At 46.1% G+C, this 26,786-nt stretch overlaps 1 protein-coding gene across 1 annotated transcript in view; it reads right to left on the bottom strand.

Annotated features, from left to right (window-relative positions):
- Positions 1–974: 974 nt before the first annotated feature.
- Positions 975–26,786, bottom strand: part of LOC147007466 (uncharacterized) — a 32,795-nt gene continuing 6,983 nt past the window's right edge. Inside the window, exons 2-7 of the mRNA XM_085867093.1 lie at positions 24,455–24,565; positions 23,594–23,646; positions 18,018–18,187; positions 6,520–6,606; positions 1,981–2,025; positions 975–1,762 (exon numbers count right to left, since the gene is read on the bottom strand). Of these exons, the coding sequence (XP_085723219.1) occupies positions 1,640–1,762; positions 1,981–2,025; positions 6,520–6,606; positions 18,018–18,187; positions 23,594–23,646; positions 24,455–24,565 (589 nt within the window). The 3' untranslated portion in view covers positions 975–1,639. The remainder of the gene's footprint in view (positions 1,763–1,980; positions 2,026–6,519; positions 6,607–18,017; positions 18,188–23,593; positions 23,647–24,454; positions 24,566–26,786) is intronic.

The raw sequence follows: 26,786 nt of genomic DNA, 5'->3' as shown, positions 1-26,786 counted from the left end.
TAGACTGTAATAGAATAGTCTGTAATAGAATAGACTGTAATAGAATAGTCTGTAATAGAATAGACTGTAATAGAAGAGACTGAAATAGACTGTAATAGAATAGACTGTAATAAAATAGTCTGTAATAGAATAGACTGTAATAGAAGAGACTGAAATAGACTGCAATAGAATAGACTGTAATAGAATAGACTGCAATAGACTGTAATAGAATAGACTGCAACAGAAAACTGTGTTACTGCAACAATTATAAACCACTCAAGAGATTTCAACGATATTTAACATACGTCTGGACTAAAATAAAACGATGAACTGATTCGATTTCAAATTGAACAGATCAAAGGTCATGTTGCCTTCAAAAACAATTTTGCAGACCAAAACTCAAGTTGGAAGCATCTGATGTTGTCACTCTTCGACTTCTCTCTCTCTCTCTCTCTCTCTCTCTCTCTGTCTCTGTCTCTGTCTCTGTCTCTGTCTCTGTCTCTGTCTCTGTCTCTGTCTCTGTCTCTGTCTCTGTCTCTGTCTCTGTCTCTGTCTCTGTCTCTGTCTCTGTCTCTGTCTCTGTCTCTGTCTCTGTCTCTGTCTGTCTCTGTCTCTGTCTCTGTCTCTGTCTCTGTCTCTGTCTCTGTCTCTGTCTCTGTCTCTGTCTCTGTCTCTGTCTCTGTCTCTGTCTCTGTCTCTGTCTCTGTCTCTGTCTCTGTCTCTGTCTCTGTCTCTGTCTCTGTCTCTGTCTCTGTCTCTGTCTCTGTCTCTGTCTCTGTCTCTGTCTCTGTCTCTGTCTCTGTCTCTCTGTCTCTCTGTCTCTCTGTCTCTCTGTCTCTCTCTCTCTCTCTCTCTCTCTCTCTCTCTCTCTCTCTCTCTCTCTCTCTCTCTCTCTCTCTCTCTCTCTCTCTCTCTCTCTCTCTCTCTACCTTTTTATGTGACCTTTAATTGAAATCAAACGTAAAAGTGGATTGACATCTAACGTGGGTAAAGGGATATCCATTGATGCATTTGTGTCATGTTCTACTTTCTAGTTTTATCCTGCGCTTTGCCTCGGCTGATTCAGCCGAACCCATTTAACCTCTAACTCTCACACCAGTTCTCGTTATTTCTTCACATCGTCAATCACCATCATGATTACCATCCTCGCTCAAACGCCTTATTTATTCAGCTTGTTCACTCCCCGTGTTCTCCTCCCCTTTCCCTCACTCTCATTCTTGCCCTTGTGCAATCTTTTTTCAAGTGTCCTCCTCTTGCATCCCTTACCCTGCTATCGGTGAAGCACCAGTCCGATGGTTTTTTTGTTGGCAGTGGGAATTTGAACTCATATAAGACAGCTCAAGTGCGCTAACTCTGCAAAGGCAGGTATGTTACCTCTGCACCATCCCATCGAACCTCAAAGACCAATCTTGAGAAAATTAAATTGCATTTTAATCTCAAAATGGAAAATTGATGATCTAAAGCTCATTATTCTATTCTCTCCGAAACATGAAATGTGGTGATGATCACTTGATTTCAAATACTTTGCAGTTTTGCTACAGGTGGTATCATATAAAGGATGAATGGTACTTCTATTAAGAACAAGCAATCAAAAAGGGTGTTTGCAAACTTCAACTATGATTTGGATTCACTTGAAGAAAAGCGAATAGTTTAGTGATAATTAGAGATTTGTGCCACAAAAGCACAATTTGTAACTTATTTTGTAAAAACTACGAGAGATATATCCACACTTACCAATGTTTGGATGGTCAAGCATCTTTATGGATGCAGCTTCATAATGGAGCTGCAAAAAATAATCAAAAGCAATGATTTAGCAAACAACTCCTTCGATTAAACCATATAAACTTTAACTTACCCCATAACTACAACCATAAAATTGTAACTCTCACCAAGAGAGGCTCAACCGCCTCAGGGAACACCATTCTCCATCACAGACAATGATCTAAACTGTAATCGTTCAGCAGTTTAAACACCATTATATCCTCATTCACACAAACTTACATTTAATTGATTGTACTTCCCCACATGCATAATCTTCAACGCAGCCTGAAAGAGGAGAGAAAATGTCAAATTATAACATCATACTTACAATTTGGGAAAACAAGTTAAAAACTAATATTGGTGTCTCATGATAAATGATTTATGTCCATTTCCACACAAGTCAAAGGGCAGAGGAGCTCCTTTTGAGCCAACGGCCATCCATATCTAGTGCCCAACTGCGTCTGTGGACGTCCTCCTGCAGTTGAGTTACTTTTTATGAGGAGGTTGTTGGAAGGATTTGCACTCCAGCCACTGTAAAACACTTCATCCAGCAAAACATACCAAAAGCAAAAATAAATCTGAAAACCCAATCCATGAAAGTACCTCCTGTAAAGCTGCCCTTCATAGGGCAGCTCGCCGAATGACGGGATTGGGACAAAACCTTCGGAACCCACAATTTTTGATGATAGGAGGGAAACCATGGGTTAATCTTCCAGCCTCAGATTGCGGTTGTCTCTGTCGGGGTGGTTCTGAGGTGTCATCCACCAGACAGCGGTCTCCTTGGGTTAACCTGAGGCAGTCCCTTCGGGTGGGTGCCTGGAATGTCCTATCCCCAAGAGAGAATGATCACCTGTCTCTGTTATGATCTGAGCTCAAGCATTTGGACATCAGTATTGCAGCACTCTCTGCGGTAAGGAGACAGGATTGCAGCGAGATCATGGCAGGTGATTACACCTACTCTTGGTCTGGTCGCTCTGATGGTTCCCATGCCCAAGGAGTTGCTGTAGCTGTGTCCAACAAGCTGACTCCAACAATAATTGAGGTAACACTGGTCAACAAGTGTATTATGAGATGAACGATTTGTCACTCCTTGCGTGTCATTTCCCTGGTCTATGTAAATGCTCCGATTGAGGCGAGTGATCTCACCATGAAGGACGCATTCTATGCCACACTCGAGTCTGTGGTCGATCAGTGCCCCAGGTGAGATACTGTTGTAGTCTTGGGGGATCTCAATGCATCAATTGGAACTGATAGGGATGGTTACGATACATGTGTTGGTCCCACCGGGTCTGGAAATGTGAACCAGAACAGCACTAAGTTCCGAGACTTTGAAAGAAGTCATGGACTTAGGGTGGCTGGTTCATGGTTTCAGCAACCACAGGCTCATCGCTGTACTTGATATTCCAACGCTGGTGGTGTGGCAAAGGAGATTGACCATGTGATCGTTGATGGTCGCTGGAGGATAATACAGAACTGCAAGGTCTACTGGAGTGCTCAGCTCCTCAATACTGACCACAGGCTTGTTGAAGCAACTCTGAAGTTGCAGCTTAAATCCAGGAGAATGGTACCATCCCAGCCTAGGCTGGATGTTGGCAAGCTCAAGGATTGGAGGGTAGCTGAAGAGTTTGCGAACAGGCCGAGTGGAGATTTGGGGGGTCTGGGTGCCTTGGGGGACCCTGCAGAGTTGTGGAGTGCCTTCAAGACCAACGTCCTTGAAGTTGCCGGCAGATGTCTTGGAACTCACTGGAGGGCAAAGAGGAATTTTGTCTCTCAAGGGACACTGGATACCATTGTCCAGAGTCACAGGACCAGACTGAATGGCAGAACTGAGCTGGTCAGGGAGCTGAGGCATAAAACTGTACGTGCACTAAGGGTGGACAAGGAGGCCGATGTGCAAGGGATCTGTGAGGGGGTAGAGCATCACCTGTGGTGAAGTGATTCTAGTCTTGCTTACTGGAAAATTCGTGCATTGCGTTCCTCCAAGCCCATCCCTCTGTGGACTGCAGTTAGAGCAGAGGGAGGTGGGCTCTAGACAGAGGAGTCCGAAGTGAAGGCCCACTAGGCCGGTTACTTTGAGCGGCTGTACCAGGCTGATCCACCAGCCTTCGAGTGAGATGTCAGGGGTGTTACTATCCCTATTGCTGACCCTCAAATCAACTGCGGTCCACCTTTGTTTGTGGAAACACAGAGTGCGGTGAACCGGTTGAAATGGGATAAAGCTCCAGGGATCTGTGGCATCCATGCTGAGCTTCTCAAGCCTGGTGGAAATGCTGCACTCGTGTCGTTGCATGCAGTTCTGTGCTCTGCCTGGAACACAGGCATCATCCCAGCTGACTGGAAGAGAGGCCTTGTTGTCCCTCTCTGGAAAGGGAAGGGTGATCACTAAGACTGCAACATCTACCGAGGTGTGATTCTACTCTCAGTGCCAGGCAAGGTCTTTGCTTGGCGAATTCTTCATCAGGTTCCCACCATCGGCTTGAGCACCTGCGTCCAGTGCAGTCAGGCTTTATACCAAAGAGGTCAACGATTGACCATATCCTTGCTCTTCGGGTCTTCACCGAACACATATGAGAGTTTCGGCAGGGGCTGCTTGCAGCGTATGTTGATCTCTGAAAAGTGTTTGATTCAGAGAATCAGGTTGCCCTCTGGAAGATTCTTGGTATTCATGGGGTGCCACCAAAACTTGTCAATCTGATGTCTGAACAACACTCTGATACTAAGAGTCCTGTGAGATGTGGTGATACCATCTCTGACATATTTCCAGTTGTTACTGGAGTTCATGAGTGGTGTGAACTGGCCCCCACATTTTTCATCACTTGCATGGACTGGATTATGGGGAGGATGTCAGAGAGATTAAGTAACAGTGGATCGTTTGGCAATGTCAAGATCTCTGACCTTGATTTCGCAGATGATGTCGTCAGCTTTGCGGAGACTCTGGATATCTTTATGGGGGCCCTCGAGGTGCTGAATGAGGAGTCTGAGCCACTGGGATTACGGGTTTACAGGGTCAAAACGAAGATCCAGGCTTTCAATGACATATTTGATGCTGCTACCCTGTCTGTACAGGTTTGTGACGAGGATGTTGAGGTCACAGAGAGATTCACTAACCTTGGCAGAAATATTCATGTCTCTGCCAGTTGTGAGCCAGAGGTCAACAGATGTCTGGTTCGGGCCCGGAGAGTCGTGGATTTGCTGGATCATGGGGTGTGGTGTTGCCGGTACCTGTGCAGGAGGATGAAAGTCCGAGTGTTCAGGTCCTTGGTGCTTCCAGTCTTGCTCTATGGATGTGAGACTTGGACTCTGACAAGGGATCTCAGACGGAGACTTAATTCCTTTGGTACCAGGTCTCTTCGGAGAATCCTTTGCGATCGCTAGTCGGACTTTGTGTCTCACGAGTGGTTGCTGAGAAAGACTCAAATTAGATTTTTTCCTGCATAGTCCATGAGTGTCAGCTGAAGCTGTATGGACACGTGGCTCGTTTTGCTGATGCTGATCCTGCTCACCAGATACTCGCAGCGAGGGAGCCTCGTGAATGGAGGAGGCCAATGGGCCGACCACATTCCTCGTGGTTGCAGCAGATTGATCAACATCTCAAGGAGATGGGGATGGGCCAGGCATCTACCTGGGGGTTGGCCAGACGGAGGCCCTTGGAGTTCTGGCGGAAAGTGGACGCAGCGACGAGCTGCTCCGACGCATGCTCCCATACCTGACCTGACCTGATTTGGACAGCGCACACATTGATGAATCGCCTGACCTGCGAAATACAAGGTTGATAGTTTATACCTGGGTCAAGATTCAAACACAGTCGAGACAGCTCAGAGGTGAGGGTTCTCATTCGAGACAGCTCTCATTGTTTTTCAAATTCCCTCCCTCTGTTGTATCCCTCGATTGTGCTGTCTGTGTTTCCTTGCTTTTCACTTTGTTTTTTCTGGACTGTTCTGATTACCTCTTCCAACGAAGGTTATGTTTTCATCCCGGTCTGTCTGTATGTGAGCAGGATATATCAAAACATTGCGGATGGATTTAGAGAAAATTTTGTGGGCAGGTTCGGTGTACGACATGGATGAATTGTTGCGATTTTGGTGAAGATACGAATCCGGATATGGATACGAGATACTTTTTAACTTCTGAAGTGATTCTTCACAATTGAGGGATTAGGCTAAAAACTATATGTGGGATGGTGGGCTTGGGATTCATCTGGAACCTTTTATATGCCTGGTGTTGGCTTAATGGTTAGGGTGGTGGGCTTTGGATTGATTCTAAGGTCTGAAGTTCAAATCCTGCTTTGCCGTTGAATTAATACCAGGTGGGGATTACTCAGCCTGTCATCCTTTCGAGGGTGGCAAAATGAGTACAAGCTTGCTGGGATGATTGAGCCATTGGAGTGTCCTGTGTCGCAGTGGCGACCCGTCGAGGATTGTGCCCAACAGCCTAGTAGACTGCTTTGGCAGCACCGACGCTCTGTGCAGAATATGGTCCCAATGGATGAATGGATATGCAGCACAAAACTATATTTCGAAACGTTGTGGATAGATTATGACAAAACTTGGTGGACGAGTTGGGGAGGTGACAAGAACAAGCCGATTTTATTTTAGCTAAGGTCCAGATACAGATTTGGCTTATCATTGGCATACAAAATGTAAACAGTTCAACCTGTCGGCGGGATGTGCTCTTCCGAGTGCTGTTCTGGTTTGTTCTGCGTTTTTGCTCTTCCACGAGCTGTGTTTTAGCTCTCAGAAATTGAAAGAAAGAGGCAGGAAGTATACCATAAGCTTGTACCTTTTCTCCAGAGATGATCTTCTTTGCTTTGTATATGTCTGTAAACTTTCCTTGTCCAAGTTTTGAGAGAACCTCCCAGTCCCCAATCTGACAACAAAGGCAAGAACAAAACATGTATATTTGATGGTGGATTATGCTTCCACTCTGCAAGCAGCTATATATGTCAAGTAAATCAATAACAGTTGATCATAATGAGATCGATTTCACAGTTTAAATGTATAGTAATATATAACATATATAAATGTTGTTCATCTTTCAGCTGCTCCCGTTAGGGGTCGCCACAGCGGATCATCTGTAATGATCCGCATACTGATTTGGCATAGGTTTTACGCCGGATGCCCTTCCTGACGCAACCCTGGTCACCTCTTAGGACACAGGGATAAGGATTGGGTTTCCCATGATTCCGGGCTGCCCTACACCCTCTCATAGCACGGCCCAGTGCAGAGCTCCCGTCCTCAAGCGATCCTCCAACCCAAGCCTCCGAGTAGCGGGATTAGAGGCGTACGCCACTACGCCCGGTGTGTGTGTGTGTGTGTGTGTGTGTGTGTGTGTGTGTGTGTGTGTGTGTGTGTGTGTGTGTGTGTGTGTGTGTGTGTGTGTGTGTGTGTGTGTGTGTGTATATATATATATATATATGTGTGTGTGTATATATATATATATATGTGTGTGTGTATATATATATATATATATATATATATATATATATATATATATATATATATATATACATATATATATATATATATATATATATATATATATATATATATATATATATATATATATATATATATATATATATATATATATATATATATATTGTTGTGGTTGACGAAATTCGCACACCACCATTCAGGTCCCTTTGGTGAGATATCTCCGTAAGTATATGTGTAGTTAGGCCCAAACCCGTTGTCTAGTGGGAATACATGTCATTCACTCGGGCTGCGACTCTTCAGGATAGCCGTTTTTCTTTTCCTATCTTTATTTTGGACCAGCCACCATCTCTACCACCACCAACCACGTCTCAACAGTCATCACACAACAACCACCAACCACAACGCCGCTTCACCACAACAGCCACGACCTTTATCGTCACACCTCGCAACCGTCGCATCGCCACCGTTCTTGCGCCGCTTGTGGGTACCGGTACTGGACTCGTGCAGGGCGCGCACCGAACAGCGTGTACAAAAACATCACAGACTTCCCGCAGAAAAACGGATCAAAAACGACTCACGCCCACTTTTGTTCCGTCCTATCGGAGAGCGTGGTCGATTTGGCCCCGCCTCCAGGGCGTTGGAGTGAGGATGCTATATGCAAATTCATGGATCAAAAAGCGTTCACGCCCACTTTTCCTCGGTCCAATAGGGAGCCAGTTAGAGAGGTGAAAGGTCGAAGGCAGGGGGTCAAAGAGCAAAGCCACGGGGCTTATAAAAGCGGCTGCGTTCGTCAGAAAGAGGAGTTCGGAGTTCAAGAGAGTCGTCGGTGGAGCTGGAAGGAAGTGGGAGACCAAGGGTCTCGGTGGCGGAGTTGTCGGCGGAGCTGTGGAGAGGTGGCGGCGGCGAAGACGGACGAGGGGGTGCTCGCGTCGGTGCCGGGAGCTGAAGGCGGGAGGCCGACGGCGCGACCTGGTCGAGGTGGAGACGCTCGTCGCGGGACCCGAGACAGAATAAAAATCCTCCTTCCCCCGAGCATCAGCAACCCCCTCCTGTTTCCCCCCCGCGCTGAGATAGTGCGACAAAGGGGGCCCCTTTTCCCACCCCCTACCAGACACTGTCCGCGAGGCCCGCGGAGTTGGGGCACCATCGCCACTTCGCGCCTCATCATCAAACGGGTAGGCCCGACCCGGTCTCGGCTCCAGGCCCGCCTCATCCTTGAGGGTGTTCTTTTTCTTGGTTTTGGGTATGTGTTGTCGGCGCCGTCTGTGAAGTAGAATTGTATAAGTGTTGCCGTGTGCTCGGTAGTCGGATAGCTCTGCATTGTGTCTTCTCTTTTACATTTGCTTTTTGTGTGATATTGCATTGTGTGTCTCCTTCTTTTACATGTGCTTTTGGTGGAATTGTATATGTGTGCTTTCCGTTCATCGCGAATAAATGTGCTTTATGTTGAACTGTTTTCCCGCTTCGCTTCGTCTTTTCTTTTATTGAATCCCCATCTTGCTTCACGTAAAGGGTTGGTAGTGGGCTGAAACGCCCGATAATTAATCGAACCGTCGAGGCCGACGAATAACACCGCTCGGTTATCCCGATAGTACGGAACGGGTCGCTTAAAGTGGCCCGTGTCCGAAGTCGACCTGCGGCGAGGTGCGATCGCCCGGTCTACCCTCCGCGTGGGTACTTAGGTAGGTCGAATTTGGCGAGCAACCCTATCCCACGCGGGGGCCGATTGGCACGATCGCGGTGAGACCGAAAGGTCCACCCGTGACTGGTTCCTGGCGTTAGTCCGAGAGGGTCACGACTGGATTGTCCGTCCGGTGGGCGACGTGCCGCGATTCGAGTTACGTGGCCGTCGCACGCCGGCGGGCGCGAATCCGCAACACTGGTGTCAGGTCGTGCGATACAAATTCATCGCCCTCCTCGCGGCACTGGTATTGGAGAACGGGACAACAGGCTCTCCTGTCTCCAGCGAAATTCACGGGAATCGGTCCAGGGGTGAGAGAAGCGACCCCCGATTCCCTCCAAATTACGAGCGAGCGAAATTAACCCTTCACGAGAAACAAGATGGCGTCTCAAGGCGAGCGGGAGCCGGGGGTATTAGAAATGGATGTGGAATGTGTAGGATCCATGGCCCAGGATGGAATGCCCGTGCAGGAACATGAACTCGTCCAACTGAACCCAGAGCCCGAAATAGGTGCGGCAGCGGCCGCGGTGTATGACACCTCCCCTCCCCCTCTCCACCAAAACCCTTCCCCAACCCCTGCCGAAACGGCTCACCCAAGCGCACCCGACATGACCCAGCTATTCACCATGCTGGCAAAAATGAATGCGGAAATGACAGCGAAGATCAATGCGGATATGAAAAACGAAATGAAAGGAATGAACGAAAAGATGGATGCGAATACACAACAAATGAACGAAAAGATGGATGCGAATGCACAAAAGATGGAAGCAAACATGAAGGAAGAAATGAAAGAGCTGCGGGGTGAGACGCAGAACATGGGCCGATGCCTGCAGGCGGGCATGAAGGCCGTTAGCAGGGAGCTTAAAAATGGCGACTCCACGTGTAGGAGCGAACGAGCTGGGAGGGGGTGCAGCGGCTGACAGGCCCGCGGTGGAGGCGGGTAAAAAAATAATTCGGGAGACAAGAGACGAGGTGAAAGTAATTGGGAGGGAGAGAAAAGAACAATTAATACGGAAAGCAAGGATGAGGTACGCGGAGATCGTGAAAGAGCAAGGAGTGAAAAACAGGGAAGGACGGGAGCGACTTAAAGAGAAAGCAAGGTTGACCTACATAAAGATAAGGGAAAGACGCCAGAAAGAAGCAGAGACCAATAGACACGAGGAGACGACAGAAAAAATAGAGGAGAGACTACACGATGAAGACGGGGTAAGTGACGCACACACACACACGGAGGTAGTGGAGGACGATGAGGTTGAGCTCGCGGAGCATGCAGGGACCCGGTGCGAGCAGCTGGATGGCCTCCTCCAGGAACGAGGGGAGGGAGTATGCCCCCTTGAGGCGAGTCACGACCAGGTGAGTTCGGTCGTGCTTTGCGAGGTTGAGGGGAGGAGTGCTGCGAACGGGTGCACGGAAAGCTTGGGGGGTATAGAGGCCCCGGAGACCCTTGTGGGGACACGAATCCCCAGTGTGGTTGTCCCTGTGTGTGTGGTGCAAGGTGTGAGTGTGCCCCCGTGTGTGGAAGCGACCCCGTGTGTGAGTGGTGAGGTGGCGATTGTGCCGGAGTACGTGCTTCCCAGCACACCGTGTATAAAAGAGGCACGGTGTGTGGATGAGGAACCGCGGGTGAGTGCCCCCGCGTGTGTGAGTGAGGCACGGTGTGTGGATGAGGCACCGCGGGTGAGTGCCCCCGCGTGTATGAGTGAGGCACCACGAGTGAGTGAAAGGCCGCGAGTGAGTGAACGGCCGAGTGCAAGGGAGACAGTGTGTGTGAGAGAGCGGTATGTGAGGGAGATGTCGGTTGGCATGCGGGAGCACGCAGCCGCGTCTCCCGGGGTGAATGTAATGGAATGGAGTGTGAGCGTCGGAACACGCGGGAGTGCGTGTGTCGAATGGCGGCGACGACGGCGACATGTGAGGAAAGAAAGCCGAGTAGCGGCTGTAGTTGTTTCGGGGACCGTGCCGGGTTCACCCAGCAGTGAGCACGAGGTCCGTGCTGTGCAACGCACGAGGCCGCCACGTGCTCGCTTGCGAGAGTGAAGTCCCGGTCCGGAAACGCACGCGGTGGAATTGCCGATCCCACGGACAGACAAAGTTTAGGCAGGATTATGGATTTGGACCGGGCGGGTTCTCCACGCGATCGGGTGTGTTAAGCTCCAACGGGCAAAACACATGTGTTCGCGTGGGGAACCCCTCGAGACGTGGGGCTTGTGTTTTTTATGCGCACGGTGACGTCATGGCTGCACGTGGGGTTGGAATCCGGCAGGAGGGGTATCCCTGCCGGATGGTACCGTCCAAGGAGGGACGAGGAACACGTGCAGCTGCATGACGTCACGGGCAGGTGCGACCGCGAGTTGCCGCGCTGGAGGTGCGCATGAAAGAAAAAATAAATAAATAAATAAAGGCAAGCCTCACTTTCGGGTGCACAGGATTCCTGGGCAAGGGGTGGAAGACCCCCTTACCCTGGGCACAGGATGGAAACTCTTTATGGGGAAGGGTTAGCTTAGTTAGACCGACTTCATGGGGCAGGGGTAAGTCCTCATGGAGTCCGTGGAATGGATTAGTTAGAGGGATTGCAGCCAGATTTAGGTTCGGAAATAAAATGATTTTTTATTTATTTGGAGACAGTGACAGACAGTGAATGTGTAGAGGGGACGTAGCTTTGCTCCGTAGTGTTAAATGGAACGTGCTATAGTTTAAGGGACGACGTGGGAGCACGAGTTAGTTAGGGGATGTAGTTAGAAGGATGGCAGAGTTCAGCGGTGTGTGTGTTGAAGAGTTGTGAGGTGAGTACATGGTGAGTGAGTGAGGCCAGCGGGTCTGTGTGTGGGGAGTGAATGGGGAATGCATGGTGCGATGAGTGATTGGGGGGAGGAGTGACTCCCGCCCAAGGGACCCCCGGGGTCAGTGTAGAGTGAGTTAGGGGGTTAGTTAAATTGAAAAATGGAAGTCGTTTTGTTGTTGGTGGGGAAGTAGGCTCGAAACCCGTTTGGAGGGGTGCAGGAGCCCTGTTGACAGGCTGGGAGCGTGGCTGCGAAAAGTGAGTATCGCTGAGTGGGTACCCCGGGCACCAGGCTAGTCGGCCGTGGTAGGCCAAGGGCCCATGGGGGCCGGGATAGCGTAGTGGGCACGGGTGCGCCTGCTTGGTGCGGGGGCCCGGGGCGCCATTAGCCGCGTGGGCAGTGTTGTGGGCACGGGTGACCCTCGGAAAGGGGCCCGGGAAGCCAGCCTGCCACGTGTGCGTTTCAGGGGAGGTGCCATGGGGGGCACTCCCCGGTGTTAGGGAGCTGGAAGGCTCGGAGGCAGTGTAGTGCCCGGGGGGTGCCATAGCTGGAGATTCGGCAGAGGGTCGTGCCTGCCAAAGGGAGCCACGTGTCCCAGCCATGAGATCGTGTGAGGGCACGGAGAGAAAATTGGGGGGCGAGGCCCGAAATTGTAAGGACACCAACACAGGCGACGGGAATCTGGGTTGTTAGAACCAATAGTTTAAGCGAGAGGCGCTTGTTGAAAGCCCCGGGGTAGTTTAACAGTTAAATGGTTAGGGTAGATTAGGAAGTGTACCCCTCCGCACCATCCATCCCCTCGCTCTCGTTGTGGGCCGCTGGACCCACTTTGGTTATAGATCGCCGAACTCTGGGGAGGCCATCTTGAGGCTTAGATTGGGCCTCGACACAGGACGTTAGCTCTCCCTTATTCCCCTCCGGGAAGGGAACGTAGGGGTTGGAAGTAGGCTAGGTGACAGGATAGGTTAGCCGAACAAAGACGATAAAGGGGGTTAGGGGACGATTTATAGTGGGGAAGTAAAAAAAAAAAATAATAATAATAATAATAATAATAAAAAAATAAGTTGGGGCTAAATTGGGGTTTGACAAATTAAGGGAGTGGGTATGTACAGTGACAGGCAAAGGCGATAGGTGGGAGGGAGACAGGTAGGTGGGTCCGAGCCCGCCTTCCGAGTGGCCAGCACCACCGCACTCCCTCAACCAACCTCCACTGAACGGCAAAGGCTGGCCAACTTCATCGGCTGGCCGTGTTTTGCTTCAAGGCCTGTGCAGGCCACTTCATCTGCTGGCTGTGTTGCTGCAAGGCCTGTGCCAGCCCACTTCATCTGCCGGCTGGCTGTTTTCTTCAAGGCCTGTGCCGGCCAGTTCGTCTGCCGGCTGTGTTTGCCTGCAGCGGCCTTCTTCTGCGGGCTGTGTTTGCCTGCTGCCTTTGCCATGCCATGCCCACTGCCCCTGTTCACCAGCCCCGTTCGATTTTTGCTTTGCCCCCCCTGTTCATTGCCATGTGCACCAGGATCAAGGCAACAGTTTGCAAGCTGCAAGAACTGCCCTGTTGGCAGCTACAACACGGGCCTGCAGTGGCGGCCCGTGCACCGTGTTTGTGTTCATCCATCCATTCGTTGTGTTCATTGCGGGTGCCACTTGAGCTGGCACGGAGACTGCATTTGTGCAGCCCATGCACCGTTGTGGTTCACTGCGTTCAGTTCAAACCATTCATCCATCCATTCGTTGTGTTCATTGCGTGTGCCACTTGAGCTGGCACGGAGACTGCGTTTGTGCAGCCCATGCACCGTTGTGGTTCACTGCGTTCAGTTCAAAAGGGAAGGCCTTGGACTGCGTGTGAGCAGCCAGCCACGTTCCCTGTCACCTGCATTGTTTGAGCCAGAGACTGCATGCGGGCAGCCTGGCTCCCTGCTGACTGCTTTCTTTTTGCAGAGTTCAATGATCCTGGGCCATGGTTTAGTGTAAAATTTGTAAGTTAAGGTTAAGATGTACTGTGCATATGAGTGCGCCCCCGGCATGTCTGTCTAGCGCCGGCAATTTTATTTAAGTCGTCCGTGTGAGTGAGTTTGTTTAGGTAGTTACTCAGCCCTCAGGTTATTTATTTTGGGGACACGAATACCATGAATGTCGCACTCAGGGATCCGTAGGTAAAATGTACTAGGGGAAAACTACACATGATGGCACACGAAAATTTGACGAATCGGGACGAGTCTGTAAAAAGGGGAGGGGGTAGTGTTGTGGTTGACGAAATTCGCACACCACCATTCAGGTCCCTTTGGTGAGATATCTCCGTAAGTATATGTGTAGTTAGGCCCAAACCCGTTGTCTAGTGGGAATACATGTCATTCACTCGGGCTGCGACTCTTCAGGATAGCCGTTTTTCTTTTCCTATCTTTATTTTGGACCAGCCACCATCTCTACCACCACCAACCACGTCTCAACAGTCATCACACAACAACCACCAACCACAACGCCGCTTCACCACAACAGCCACGACCTTTACCGTCACACCTCGCAACCGTCGCATCGCCACCGTTCTTGCGCCGCTTGTGGGTACCGGTACTGGACTCGTGCAGGGCGCGCACCGAACAGCGTGTACAAAAACATCACAGACTTCCCGCAGAAAAACGGATCAAAAACGACTCACGCCCACTTTTGTTCCGTCCTATCGGAGAGCGTGGGCGATTTGGCTCCGCCTCCAGGGCGTTGGAGTGAGGATGCTATATGCAAATTCATGGATCAAAAAGCGTTCACGCCCACTTTTCCTCGGTCCAATGAGGAGCCAGTTAGAGAGGTGAAAGGTCGAAGGCAGGGGGTCAAAGGCGAAGCCACGGGGCTTATATAAGCGGCTGCGTTCGTCAGTAAAAGTGTTGTGCGTTGGAACGAGGAGTTCGGAGTTCAAGAGAGTCGTCGGTGGAGCTGGAAGGAAGTTCAAGAAAGGAGACTGAGGGAACGAGTTGTCGGCGGAGCTGTGGAGAGGTGGCGGCGGCGAAGACGGACGAGGGGGTGCTCGCGTCGGTGCCGGGAGCTGAAGGCGGGAGGCCGACGGCGCGACCTGGTCGAGGTGGAGACGCTCGTCGCGGGACCCGAGACAGAATAAAAATCCTCCTGTGCTTTATGTTGAACTGTTTTCCCGCTTCGCTTCGTCTTTTCTCTTATTGAATCTCCATCTTACTTCACGTAAAGGGTTGGTCGTGGGCTGAAACGCCCGATAATTAATCGAACCGTCGAGGCCGACGAATAACACCGCTCGGTTATCCGATAGTACGGAACGGGTCGCTTAAAGTGGCCCGTGTCCGAAGTCGACCTGCGGCGAGGTGCGATCGCCCGGTCTACCCTCCGTGTGGGTACTTAGGGAGGTCGAATTTGGCGAGCAACCCTATCCCACGCGGGGGCCGATTGGCTCGATCGTGGTGAGACCGAAAGGTCCACCCGTGACTAGTTCCCGGCGTTAGTCCGAGAGGGTCACGACTGGATTGTCCGTCCGGTGGGCGACGTGCCGCGATTCGAGTTACGTGGCCGTTCGCACGCCGGCAGGCGCGAATCCGCAACAATATATATATGTATATATATATATATATATATATATATATATATATATATATATATATATATATATATATATATATATATATATATATATATATATATATATATGTATTTATATATATATATATATATATATATATATATATATATATATATATATATATATATATATATATATATATGTGTATATATGTGTGTATATATATACATATATATATATACAACGAACGAGATACACCGGCCCAGTACAATGGTACTCATTTCGCCGACCTCGGAAGGATGACAGGCTGAGTCAACCCCCTGGTGTATTAATTCAGTGGCCCAACGGGGCTTGAACTCAGAACCTTTTGGATCCCAAGCCGCTGCCCTAACCCACTGCGCCAACACCAGGCTACATATATATATATATATATATATATATATATATATATATATATATATATATATATATATATATATATGTATGTATATTCATCTTGTTGCGGATCCGGGGTGGTGGGATTCTCACCCGGTCCTAGGCGCCACCCTCACCACCACCGTCTCCGGGATCTATAACGCCAGCCGGCTCGGCACAGGCTTCCTCGGCACAGGCTTCGGGTCACGAGTTTTCAATCGCGATACCAACGTAATCCTGAACCTTACCAGTTGGGGAAATAGAACCACTGTTTACAGACTGGTTTTGTCAGAGAGCGAGCAGAGTGTACCAGTCTGTAACCATTTTGGTGTTATATGCCAATGGAACGGATCGTTTCTCGACGTGACACGAATTAATCCGTAGCGGCAACTTCATACAAATTAACCAGATTTATTGGGGAACATCGGGGATCACAACACAAGCAAAATTAATGATAATGGTTTTATTAACAATCCTCAAACCGTTCTTAACTCGGGAACCACGGTCTACAGGTCTCGACCGGCTCGCTACCGAAATATGCCTTATAAAACACGTGCAGACAAAGACAAACAGCATGCATGCAAGACAAAGACACAGTACTTCGTGATGTCTCATGGACGAGAGGACAGTGTCAAAAAGCACGAATGTCGCTCGTAACAAGCGGATGTCCATGGATTCGACCTCCCAGCTCGAACCACACCACGTGGCAAAAATGGCGGCGCAGCACCCTTCCTTCTCAAGGCACCGCGTGCACATGCCCTCCTCAGCGCGTTCCGGCCCCACGCAATGTCGACGGCACAAGTCCGCCAGATCAACGATGGGCCTCAGCCGATCTCTCTCGTGGTCCAGCACACAAATGCAGGCCTGTCCTCCAGACAAGGCCCAACTCGAGGTGCCGAGCTCCGCAAGCGGATCGGCGAACGTCTCAGCTGTTGGTGTGAGCAGGGACAGTCAGAGGTTCCAGCGTCTCCTCTCCTGGCTTCCTGCCTCGTAGCCTGAATTCCGCTTCGTCCTCTCAAAGCCGGCTGCCATCCCTTTCACGGCAGAATCCTCATGGTGCAGGCAGCCTCTCAAAAGCCCACTGCCGTTTCTCAACACTCAACCTTTCGTTCGCTCGTTTTGAATCACGAGCACGCTTCAAGAGCGACTATTTCCACACACTCGACCCTTTATATGAAGCATCCGTTTCTTCTCTCGTTTGATCACTTCGACACACGAGCCCACCTCTCTCTCTCTCTCTCTCTCTGAAAACCCCGACAAACTCCGCCACCTCGTGTCACTTCATCCCTTTTAGCCACACCCTCTCACTCGACTGGGCGGGGTTTATCATCCATTGAGGGGAGGAAGAAGAGAAAGCTCATTCCATCACCACCGCACAACAATAATACAGCCTTTTACAATTCCCAACACACATATAGTGTCCAATGTACCAACAACCTATCTATACATGCATTTAATGGGGGATCTGAGCTAATCATATACTTAGTCGTCCCATTAAGGGCCATTTCCGTAAATATGTGTGTGTGTGTATATATATATATATATATATATATATATATATATATATATATATATATATATATCTGATAAGATAAAATAATGATGTTGTGTTGAAAAGATTATTTCCTCTCAACGACTGAAAGAAATCTCATTGGAACGAAAAAGGAAGAAATAATGAAATAAACCAATGTCACCCACAGAGTGACCCGTATCTTGCCAAAAGGTGACCACGTGTGACTTCTTTAAGGTCACACTGAGGTGAACAGAGCTGCTATCCACCAGGAGCGACTCCCTGAGTAATATCTGCCTACGAGAGATTCCGATGGGAATCGTTCTACAGAGTAACCATGAAAAGTATGCGTTTGCCTCATACCGTCACCAAATGATGTCATAATGTCTCAAGCTTGATATATCTAGAAAGCACTCATCGAGGTGTTCAATTTGAGGTGCTACACGATATGGTTCCTAAAACTTGAAAATTTGACCTTGGGGTCAAATATGTTTGACCTCAGGCGCTAACCATGAAGGTCAAGGCCAATCACCACCAAAAATTAATCAGCTGAGCGCCAGACCATGAACTATATTCCCATGAAGTTTGAAGACGATCCGATCAAAATTACTCAAAAAATAAGGGTTTCGTCGACTCTCCTGATTTATGACAAAGTGACCTTGACCTTTGACCTTGACCTTCAAAATTTTATGCGCTGAAAGGGACCTCTATAGGCCTCTGATATGCGAAGTGACAAAAATTTCCAATGATAACTGTGCTCTGCAGAATTTTTTATACGTGATTACAGACAAAAAATAAAAAAATAAAAAAATAAAAAAATAAAAAACATACAAGCTGACTCACATATCTTGCAAAAACTTCGTTTTGGCAAGATAATAATTTGAATCATCGGTACATAACGTATGTAATCCAATGCCTTGCTTACCAGGTACTTCTTGTCAGCCTCAACAACCTCATTATTGACCTCTTCATCACCCACATTTTCCTTCAGCTCAATATCCTCTGCATCATTCTTTACCTCCACACACACTTTCTTCAACTCATTACCCTCGTTTACTTCTTCACTGTTCTCTTCAATAACACTGACAGGAGATGCTGGAAAGAGCAGAAACAATCCACGTGACACAGACATTGTGACAGATCAACGGTGAGAATAACATCACATTCAGATGTGTGCACTGTGGGAATTATGTCATCGGTGTTATCAATAACCATCTTCTTCTTGACCAGAGAGTTCTTGTGCCATATCCCCGAGTAGAGTCATGGGCTCATAGAACATGTAAGATTGGACCAAGTCTTTCAGGAACCAGTGAGCTTGGCCTGACATTTAAGAAACCGCTGGCCATTGAGTTGGTGAAAGCAGGAATTTGTAAATTGTTCAGGGTACCGGCAATAGCTCGCCTTCTCTTCACGAAGAACACCAAGTGATCTTTAAAGTCCTCCAACTAATGCTACCAGACAGGACACCAAACACAAGGTGTATGTGCATGCGTGCATCTGAGGAACGTCCTACCTGCGAGGCATGAATCGGAGTTTTTGAAACATGGTTGGAATCGACAGGACATTGATCGAGGTATGCTCGCCGCCATTGAAAGTGAGGGGAAGCTGATGTTTCAGGTATTGAACCCTTCATCAAAACAGTGATTAAGATACATTAACGAATGGGGTATTCTGTTCAGGAAAATGATAAAGGAATAACTATGGACAAAACAAATGCTGTTAGTTGCATTGGTCCAGCATGGTCCGGATCTGAGTTTTAGCTGGGTTTTTATACCCGATAATCCGTTCATCCTTGCCGACACGGCTTTGGCAGTTCTGCTCGACTGCACCCGATCCGGAGTTGGTAGTTGGAACTCTACCGCAGTCAGTAGAGTGACCCAGTTCGAGCAAGACGTGCCGAGGGCGTGGTTCCCCGGTAGTCGACACCGCGTAGTTAATTAGGTAAATTGGTTCCAGACAAAAAGATTCTCCACTATGCGGTTGAGATATTGGCGTTCCACGTTCGATTCAGCGCGACCCGTCGACTCACGGAATTATCCGGAGCGATGGCCTACAATTCCGGAGAGTCCGGTGGGAATAGACGTAACTTTCCCCACCTCGTGGTCGTTCTCGCCACCGGTCCCCAGCCCTCAACAATATAATTAAATTGAAATAAAATAAAGATTTTAACGGTCGTAGAAAAAGAAAATTCCAGAAGTTTACCGCCGTTGATGCAGCATCTTTTACACCATCTTATTTAACACCAACAACAATTCAGTCTTGCATCTCATGCACGAACTTGGGATAATGTATTACCAATCACAATAGTTGTCTCACGGATGAAAAATTTGTCTTTATAAAGACAATTAGCAAAAGTACCCATCACTTTGCTGACAGATTTAATCGAAAGACAACATGTTGTACATCACAAATACTCTGCTCTATTCACTCTATCATTTGCCCGAGGTCATCTTCCATCTGGTTGGAAGTCAGCTGACATCGCAATCATCAACACGGCATGAGCGAAAATCACTTCAGCTCAACTGTGAAGTTCACTGTTGGATGCTTTGGTTTGAACCTCTGTTTAAAATGAGCGATATGAAACATTCTGAAAATGTTGAATTATTCTCATTCAGATTACAACATCACTGTGATGCATATTGTTAAATTGTTTAAACTTTCTTGATATAAAAAGATGATTTGTAATACTAGCTCCCATCGAGTGGCGCAACACAATACACATTTACATTTGGGGTCTTCCACCCACCCTGAACCCACTCCCCAGCACAAACATACTTGGAGTACCCTTTTAGACAACATGCAAAAATTAGTTGGATTTGGTTCAGTAGTTTTTTAGTTTTTAGTTTTTGAAGCATATACCAACAAATAAACAAACAAACATGAATTGAGATTATATACTATATCCCAGGTCTGCGTCGACATAAAAATAAGGATAATGAAGTCATTTTATCACCAAATATTGACAGTGGTATGTGAACTGCCGTGGGAGGTAAAGGGGAAGCGGTGTTTCAGGTGTTTTCCCTTCTTGAAGGCAAAACGGTCCACACCCGAAACATCACTTCACCATATTTCCCACAGTGGTTAGCGGAGTAAAGGACCAAAATGACGAATGACTCAAAGGTCCTCTATCGATGACCCGGGCTGCCGAAACATGCTTGCTATCGTGTTCTGTAAGTATGTAGGATATAAATATTAGTTTGAGTGTGCTGTGAGATCGGAAGTCTGTTTGTGTCAGTGTGTTTTGTGTTGTATCACAAATGGAAGCGATTCTAAAAATTACTCCCGTGTGGGGGTGTCGGTCATCTCTATAATGTTTTTTTACTATCATAATCGATGAACCGTTGCCAGATATCTCCTAAAATGACAGACTAGATAGGTTTTGAAAATGGTGACTTTCACAACTTTCGTGACCTCGTGACCTTGACCCTGACATTGAATCCGGGAAAAAATGTCGTTGGGTATCACTCATCGACCTCTACCGACATACCAAATTTTCTCAAGATCGGAAGTAAAAAGTTTTCTTTGTACCGGGAGGTGTTTTTGACCATCTTCCAGGTTACGTGGCGGCCAAACGGGACGGAAGTTCAAAAATCTGTCCAGTTAGATACAAGATAATATTTTTTACTATCATAATCAATAAACAGTTGCCGAATATCTTGTAGAATTGCAGACTAGATAGGTTTTGAAAATGGCGATTTTTATAACTTACATGACCTCGTGACCTTGACCCTGACCCCAGACAAAAGTTATATCGTTGTGCAACACTCATCGACCTCTACCCATGTACTAAGTTTCATCAAGATCGGAAAGAAAAATTGTTGACGGACAGATGTACGGATGGACGGATATTTGGTCTGGCTTTATGAGGTCATCCCGGTAGAGATGACCTAAAAATGTCTCAAAATTTGGTTGAGAAAATTGGTTGCCTCACTAATCCAAATCCAAAGATGAAATGCATTCAGAATTTGAAGGGCACTCGGTAGAGAGCATACCTCCACCAGGCTAATTCGCTTAAGTTTCGTATCCCACTGATATGTCGGATCTGGATTTGGACGTGAAATAAATTTAATTGGCTTGTCCTCGTCACAGAACCAACTCATCCACCAAGTTTCATCTGAAACTGTCCGCAATTTTCTGAGATATTGTGCGATATATTGTTTGAACCCAATTACTCAATGGTGAAGAATCACTTTAAAAATTCTCGGTTTCGGATCCGGATCTTCAGGAAAATTTAATCATTTCGTCCATGTCGCATACCCAAGCTCTCCACAAAATTTCGTCCCAATGCATTCACGACTTTTTGAGATATCCTGTTCACAAACAGACAGACAGACAGACAGACAGGGGTGAAAAGATTACCTCCATCCACCTTCGGTGGCAGAGGTGATATGTTGCTTTGCCAAAACTACAGCAAACGCTCAAGAGGGAATGATGAGCATTGATTTCTGGTGAGACGTTAAAGCCACATGATGTGTTTCAACTGAGAGAAGGTCAGTTATTACTGGAACCCCTAAAGAATCAAAATTCCCACCCAAAACCTGTAACTTGTAAGTGCAAAATGTAAAAATGAAAGCTTCTGAAAGATGATATTAAACTTGAGCTGATCTACAAAAGCTGTGATTATGAAGGAAACAGGTGCAAATCCATTGAAACACTGTCATGGTTTTGCTGGAGGTTCAAAACAAAATGGCTGGAGTGTGCACGAGAAAGATTGTGCACTGAACAGCCACCACCGGCAAATTAAAAATAAATACATAAAATAACTAGAGGGGGAGCACTCGGGAGAGTGCAAAACCTCCGCCGCCAATACTGCTGGGTCACTCAAGTGAACCTTATATCTTATTCATTAAATATGTCAACAATGCTGACACAGTTATAGTTCTTTTCTCCAACATTTTTTTGGGGGGGGGGGTTAGAAATCCCTTTAAACATGTAAAAATGCAAAAAAAAAAAAAAAAAAAATCGAAATTTGGTTGAAAAAAAAGTTGCAAAAATTTTTTTTTCTCTTTCAATTTTCTTTTGGGGGGGGTTGGAAATCACCTAAAACATGTAGAAATGCAAATTTTTTTCTTTTTTGGGGGGGGGTAACAATTTTTTTGGGGGCGGGGGTTGGAAATCACCTAAAACATGTAGAAATGCAAATTTTTTTCTTTTTTGGGGGGGGGTAACAATTTTTTTGGGGGCGGGGGGTTGGAAATCACTTAAAACATGTAAAAATGCAAAAAAAATAATTTTTTTCTCAAACAATTTTTTTGGGGGGGGTGGAAATCACTTAAAATATGTAGAGATGAAAAAAAAAAATTTTTTCTCTGACAATTTTTTTTTTGGGGGGGGGGTTGGAAATCACTTAAAACATGGAAAAATGCCAAAACATTTTTTTTTCTCAAACAATTTTTTTTTGGTCGGGGGGTTGGAAATCACTTCAAATATGTAGAAATGCAAAAAAAAATTTTTTCTCTGACAATTTTTTTTGGGGGGGGGTTGGAAATCACTTAAAACATGTCGAAATGCAAAAAAAATTCTCCAACAATTTTTTTTGGGGGGGGGGGTTGGAAATCACTTAAAACATGTAAAAATGCAAAAAAAAAAATTCTCCATTTTTTTGGGGGTGGGGTAAAAAAAAATTTTGGGGGGATTGGAAATCACTTAAAACATGTAGAAATGCAAAAAAAAAAACATTTCTCTAACAATTTTTGTTGGGGGGGGGGCAAGTCCAAAATTTAATGGCATGATCCTTGGACCATACCTCACCCCCCACCAAGTTTCGTCGAAATCCGTCGAGGAGTTTTTCCGTAATAGTGTTCTCAAACAAACAAACAAACAAACAAGCAGTCATAGACTGGTACTTACGAAATCGTCAACTTCACCTCTGACCTTGTCTTATAAAAGCTGTCTTGAAAGAAGGTAGCGACGCAAACCAGAAGTTTCTACGATGATTCTGTACCAAACCATCAAAAATCGAATGTTTTGGATGTTTGACCTCACTGTGACCTTTGACCTTTGACCGATTGTGACCAAAATCTAATCGGCGCTTGCCACCACCCTCCTGAATTACGTGGTGTAATTTGACATTGGTAGCTTCTTCCGTTCTCGAGTTATCATTTTTTGGATGTTTGACCTCACTGTGACCTTGACCTTTGACCGATTTTGACCAAAATCTAATCAGCACTAGCCATCACCCTCCTGAATCACGTGGTGTAATTTGACATTGGTAGCTTTTCCATTCTCGAGTTATCGTGCCTACAAACAAACAAACAAACAAACGAACAAACAAACAGAAACGGAAGTCATCAATATACTTACGAAATCTTTACATTTCGTAAGTAACAAACAGAAAGGGGTGAAAACAGTAACCTCCATCCATCTTCGAAGATGGCGAAGGTTAACAACAACCTTTTAGAGGACCTTAAATAGCCGATTACATACAAAATCCATGTAATTGAGACGTGACATTCATTCTGTGAAAAGCATTCAATCCACAACATCTCTCTCAAACCTCACCAGATAGCGGCTCTTCCTGAAAAGATGCTTTTCCCACGTGGGGCTTTGAATTCCTGGAGAAAATCACAAAGAAAGAGATTTTGTAAAGCTTTAGTTACAAAAATGTCAGAAATAAGACGCAATGAGAGAATGAAGATGTGGCAGGGTCGGTGATAATCGAACTGCATCGGTTCCTTATGTGTTTTCTACATTCAAACATTAAACAACATGACTCGACCGCTACCAGACTAAGTATCTTCAAAACCACTTCACGACGAGGCCAATAAATGTGTGCATTGTGAAGTGGATGAGAGGATCATCAAACTCACAGGTTCTTCCATTAAAGTTACTCAGGCTAATGGAGGAGCACGAATATATCACGCGCACAAAAAGGACATTAGGAGACCTCAATGTACCTGCACATGAATATTATAAGAACATGAGGAAGCAAGGGACGACTGAAGAAGGTTGTTTTTGATGATTCAAAGCATGGATCTGAGTATCAACAGGTAAGTGCCCAAATGGGTTGGTGAAACGGTTCAAGATTTCATCAAAATGGAAATTTCAAACACTCAATTCCAGGAATTGTTTCTGATTGAGGGGATCGCTGTTCCAAAACAATTTTGTTGAGATCACTCAAAAAGGAACATAATTTTTCTTGTTTGTGTGTTTCACCTCACAACATCCCCAATGGATAGTTTTCCATTACTTACCCAACCTTTTCATAACTGTTGAGTTTTCCACTCTTTTTACGTCTTCTGCACTTTTTCTTAAGTTGAAAAAGATAGAAAAGTCAATTTGGTATACACTTTCCAAGGTAGATATAACCAAAAAAGTTACATCTATTTACAAACAGAAGAGGAGGAAAATAGATATATTTACTTGAGACGTTTCCACATGGACATTTCCTTTGATGTTGTTAGTTTGTTCAGCAACAATAGCTCGTTCATGGCACCATCCTGTGAATCTGAACACGGATTCATCTTTGCTTCCCTGAAAAAGAACAGTACACTTCCATCCACAAGTGAGTACAAATGTGCTTAACCAGATATTATATACATTCTCCATTCCAACAAATCTTTCCTTCCAATAACTTGCACTACAATACCCCCACCCCCACCTTGCCAATGACAATAACTAAATAAACGGATTAATTTAATTAATGTGGCTCCCATGTGCTGGCAAATGGTCTTCTAGCTTCACAAACTTTGGTTGGCCAGCACACACATTGATCGATCACCCTTCATGCAAACAGGGTCCAAGATGACCATTTATACCTGGGTCAACAGTCAACACTCAAAGGCAACCCCCAACCTGACAACCAGGGTGAGCTTTAATCCCTCTCTCCAACCAATTCACTTTGTGTAAATCATTCTATGAAACAACTCATTCTTAAGTTGTTCTCTCAAACAAACTCCTTCATCGTTCTCTCAAATAAACTCGATATCTGTTATCACAAAACGATCACCCACAACTTACCCTTGACCCATGATCCAATGATGGTGATTTTTTTTTGGACTACCATCTAAACTTGACCTTCAACATTTAGGGACAGAGTGTAAATTAAGACAATGTGTCCCCATCTGCAGTTTATCCAGAAAACTCAACATCATGACAATCGGATGAAAGTTATTCAAGTTATGATCGAATAGGTGTTTTCTTTGTTGATTATGTCACAATCCTAAAAAAGTAGGTCAAGCACACAAATGAAATATCAGGTGCACAACATCAGTGCAGGTACGCTATTATGTTGCAAGAACATCTGACTGGGGAAGGCTTACCCTTGGTGATAACAGATATCTCGAAGGGTTTCATCAAAGCGAGATGTCTTGGTACCCATTTATCACTGCCAGCAGTTATAAAGTGGCAGTTCTAATTATGTCTCTTATTAATTACATCACACACTAGTGCACAAACACCACACAAAATACACCACATAAAACTACACAAACAACAGACCACACAAAACAAGTCCTGGCAAGGGTCTGAAATCTCTGATTGCTCTTTTTCTTGTTTTGCTTTGTTTTTCTTTTGAATGGGGGTTAGATGGGGAGCGCTGGGCGAGGTCAGTTCGGTGATAGTTGCTTCCATTAGGAGACCAAGCCAGCACAGGTGTAGCAAATGGAGTGAAGAAGCATGGGTAGAGCTTTGAGATAAATTCTGTTCAGATCAAACAAATGATGTCAACCCCGCATAATTTTTTATTCCGATTATCGATTTTCATTCCGAAAATCCTGGACATTGGCAGAAAAAAGAGAGAAAATCTTAAATGGTGGTTGAGTACTCCAAGGGGTGCAAGACCTTGGCTTTTAACCCAGAGGGGTATGATGTAAAATAAGCGTAAATGTGGCTTGCTCCCGCTGGGCTATTTGATGAGGGCAATTTTGTTCTGATTGGACAAAGTTAATTGTCACATTATGCTGAAAAATGTGAAAACGTCTATAATTAGGTCATGACCTTAAAGGTTAGGTCAAGGTCAATAACAATTAGGACAACCCGGCCAACTTTCTATTCACATTATTTATGCAAAATTTAATTACAAGTCTCAGGGGTTCTGAGATACAGCTTGGAAATTGATAGTTTGCAAATGTGGAGTGTTGAAAGTACAGGAATGAATGAATTCATGAATAAATAATTGGAAGGGCACTCTATGACATCGTGAGGTTACCAGTATGCCTCCATTCACATTATTACATCAATTCACATCCTTTTACCAAGTTGGATTTGAATCCATGAACCCAGATTCAAAATATTAAATAATTCTAGCTGCCAGACCATGCATCTGATCAGGTTAATATTTAAAACAAATATTTCCCATGACTATGACATCATCATTGTGACATATCTTGTTAAGTGATGAAGTAGTTTCAGAGAAAGAGTTTTCATTTCTAAGATATTTGTTCAATCCAATATGTCTGCCACACCATGTGACCTATTAATTACAAGCAGAGCCCACCCATCGCTTCGCTGATGGAACTAGTCGTCCTGTTTGCCAAAAAATTTGGGCGAGAAGGAAAAGGAAGGGAAGACAAATTTATCCGTACATAGAGTGCTTTAACCCCAACATCCCAATCCCACCCCCCCCCCCGTCTCCATCCTCACGTCCTGCTCATACCTTCCTCTGCCTCCCCCCGGTTCGTCGTGATGTCCCTTCCTGCTGGAAATGTCAAACACAATGAGAGGCTTTGACATGCCCCTCTGGGTTTTTTCAGGG

This window comes from Eptatretus burgeri, unplaced genomic scaffold (assembly GCF_056783735.1).
Source record: "Eptatretus burgeri isolate ZD-2024b unplaced genomic scaffold, Ebu_testis_v1 Ebu_testis_scaffold_154, whole genome shotgun sequence".
NCBI lineage: Eukaryota > Metazoa > Chordata > Myxini > Myxiniformes > Myxinidae > Eptatretus > Eptatretus burgeri.
Note: the sequence above shows the minus strand (reverse complement) of the source record. Positions and strands in the feature narration are given on the sequence as shown.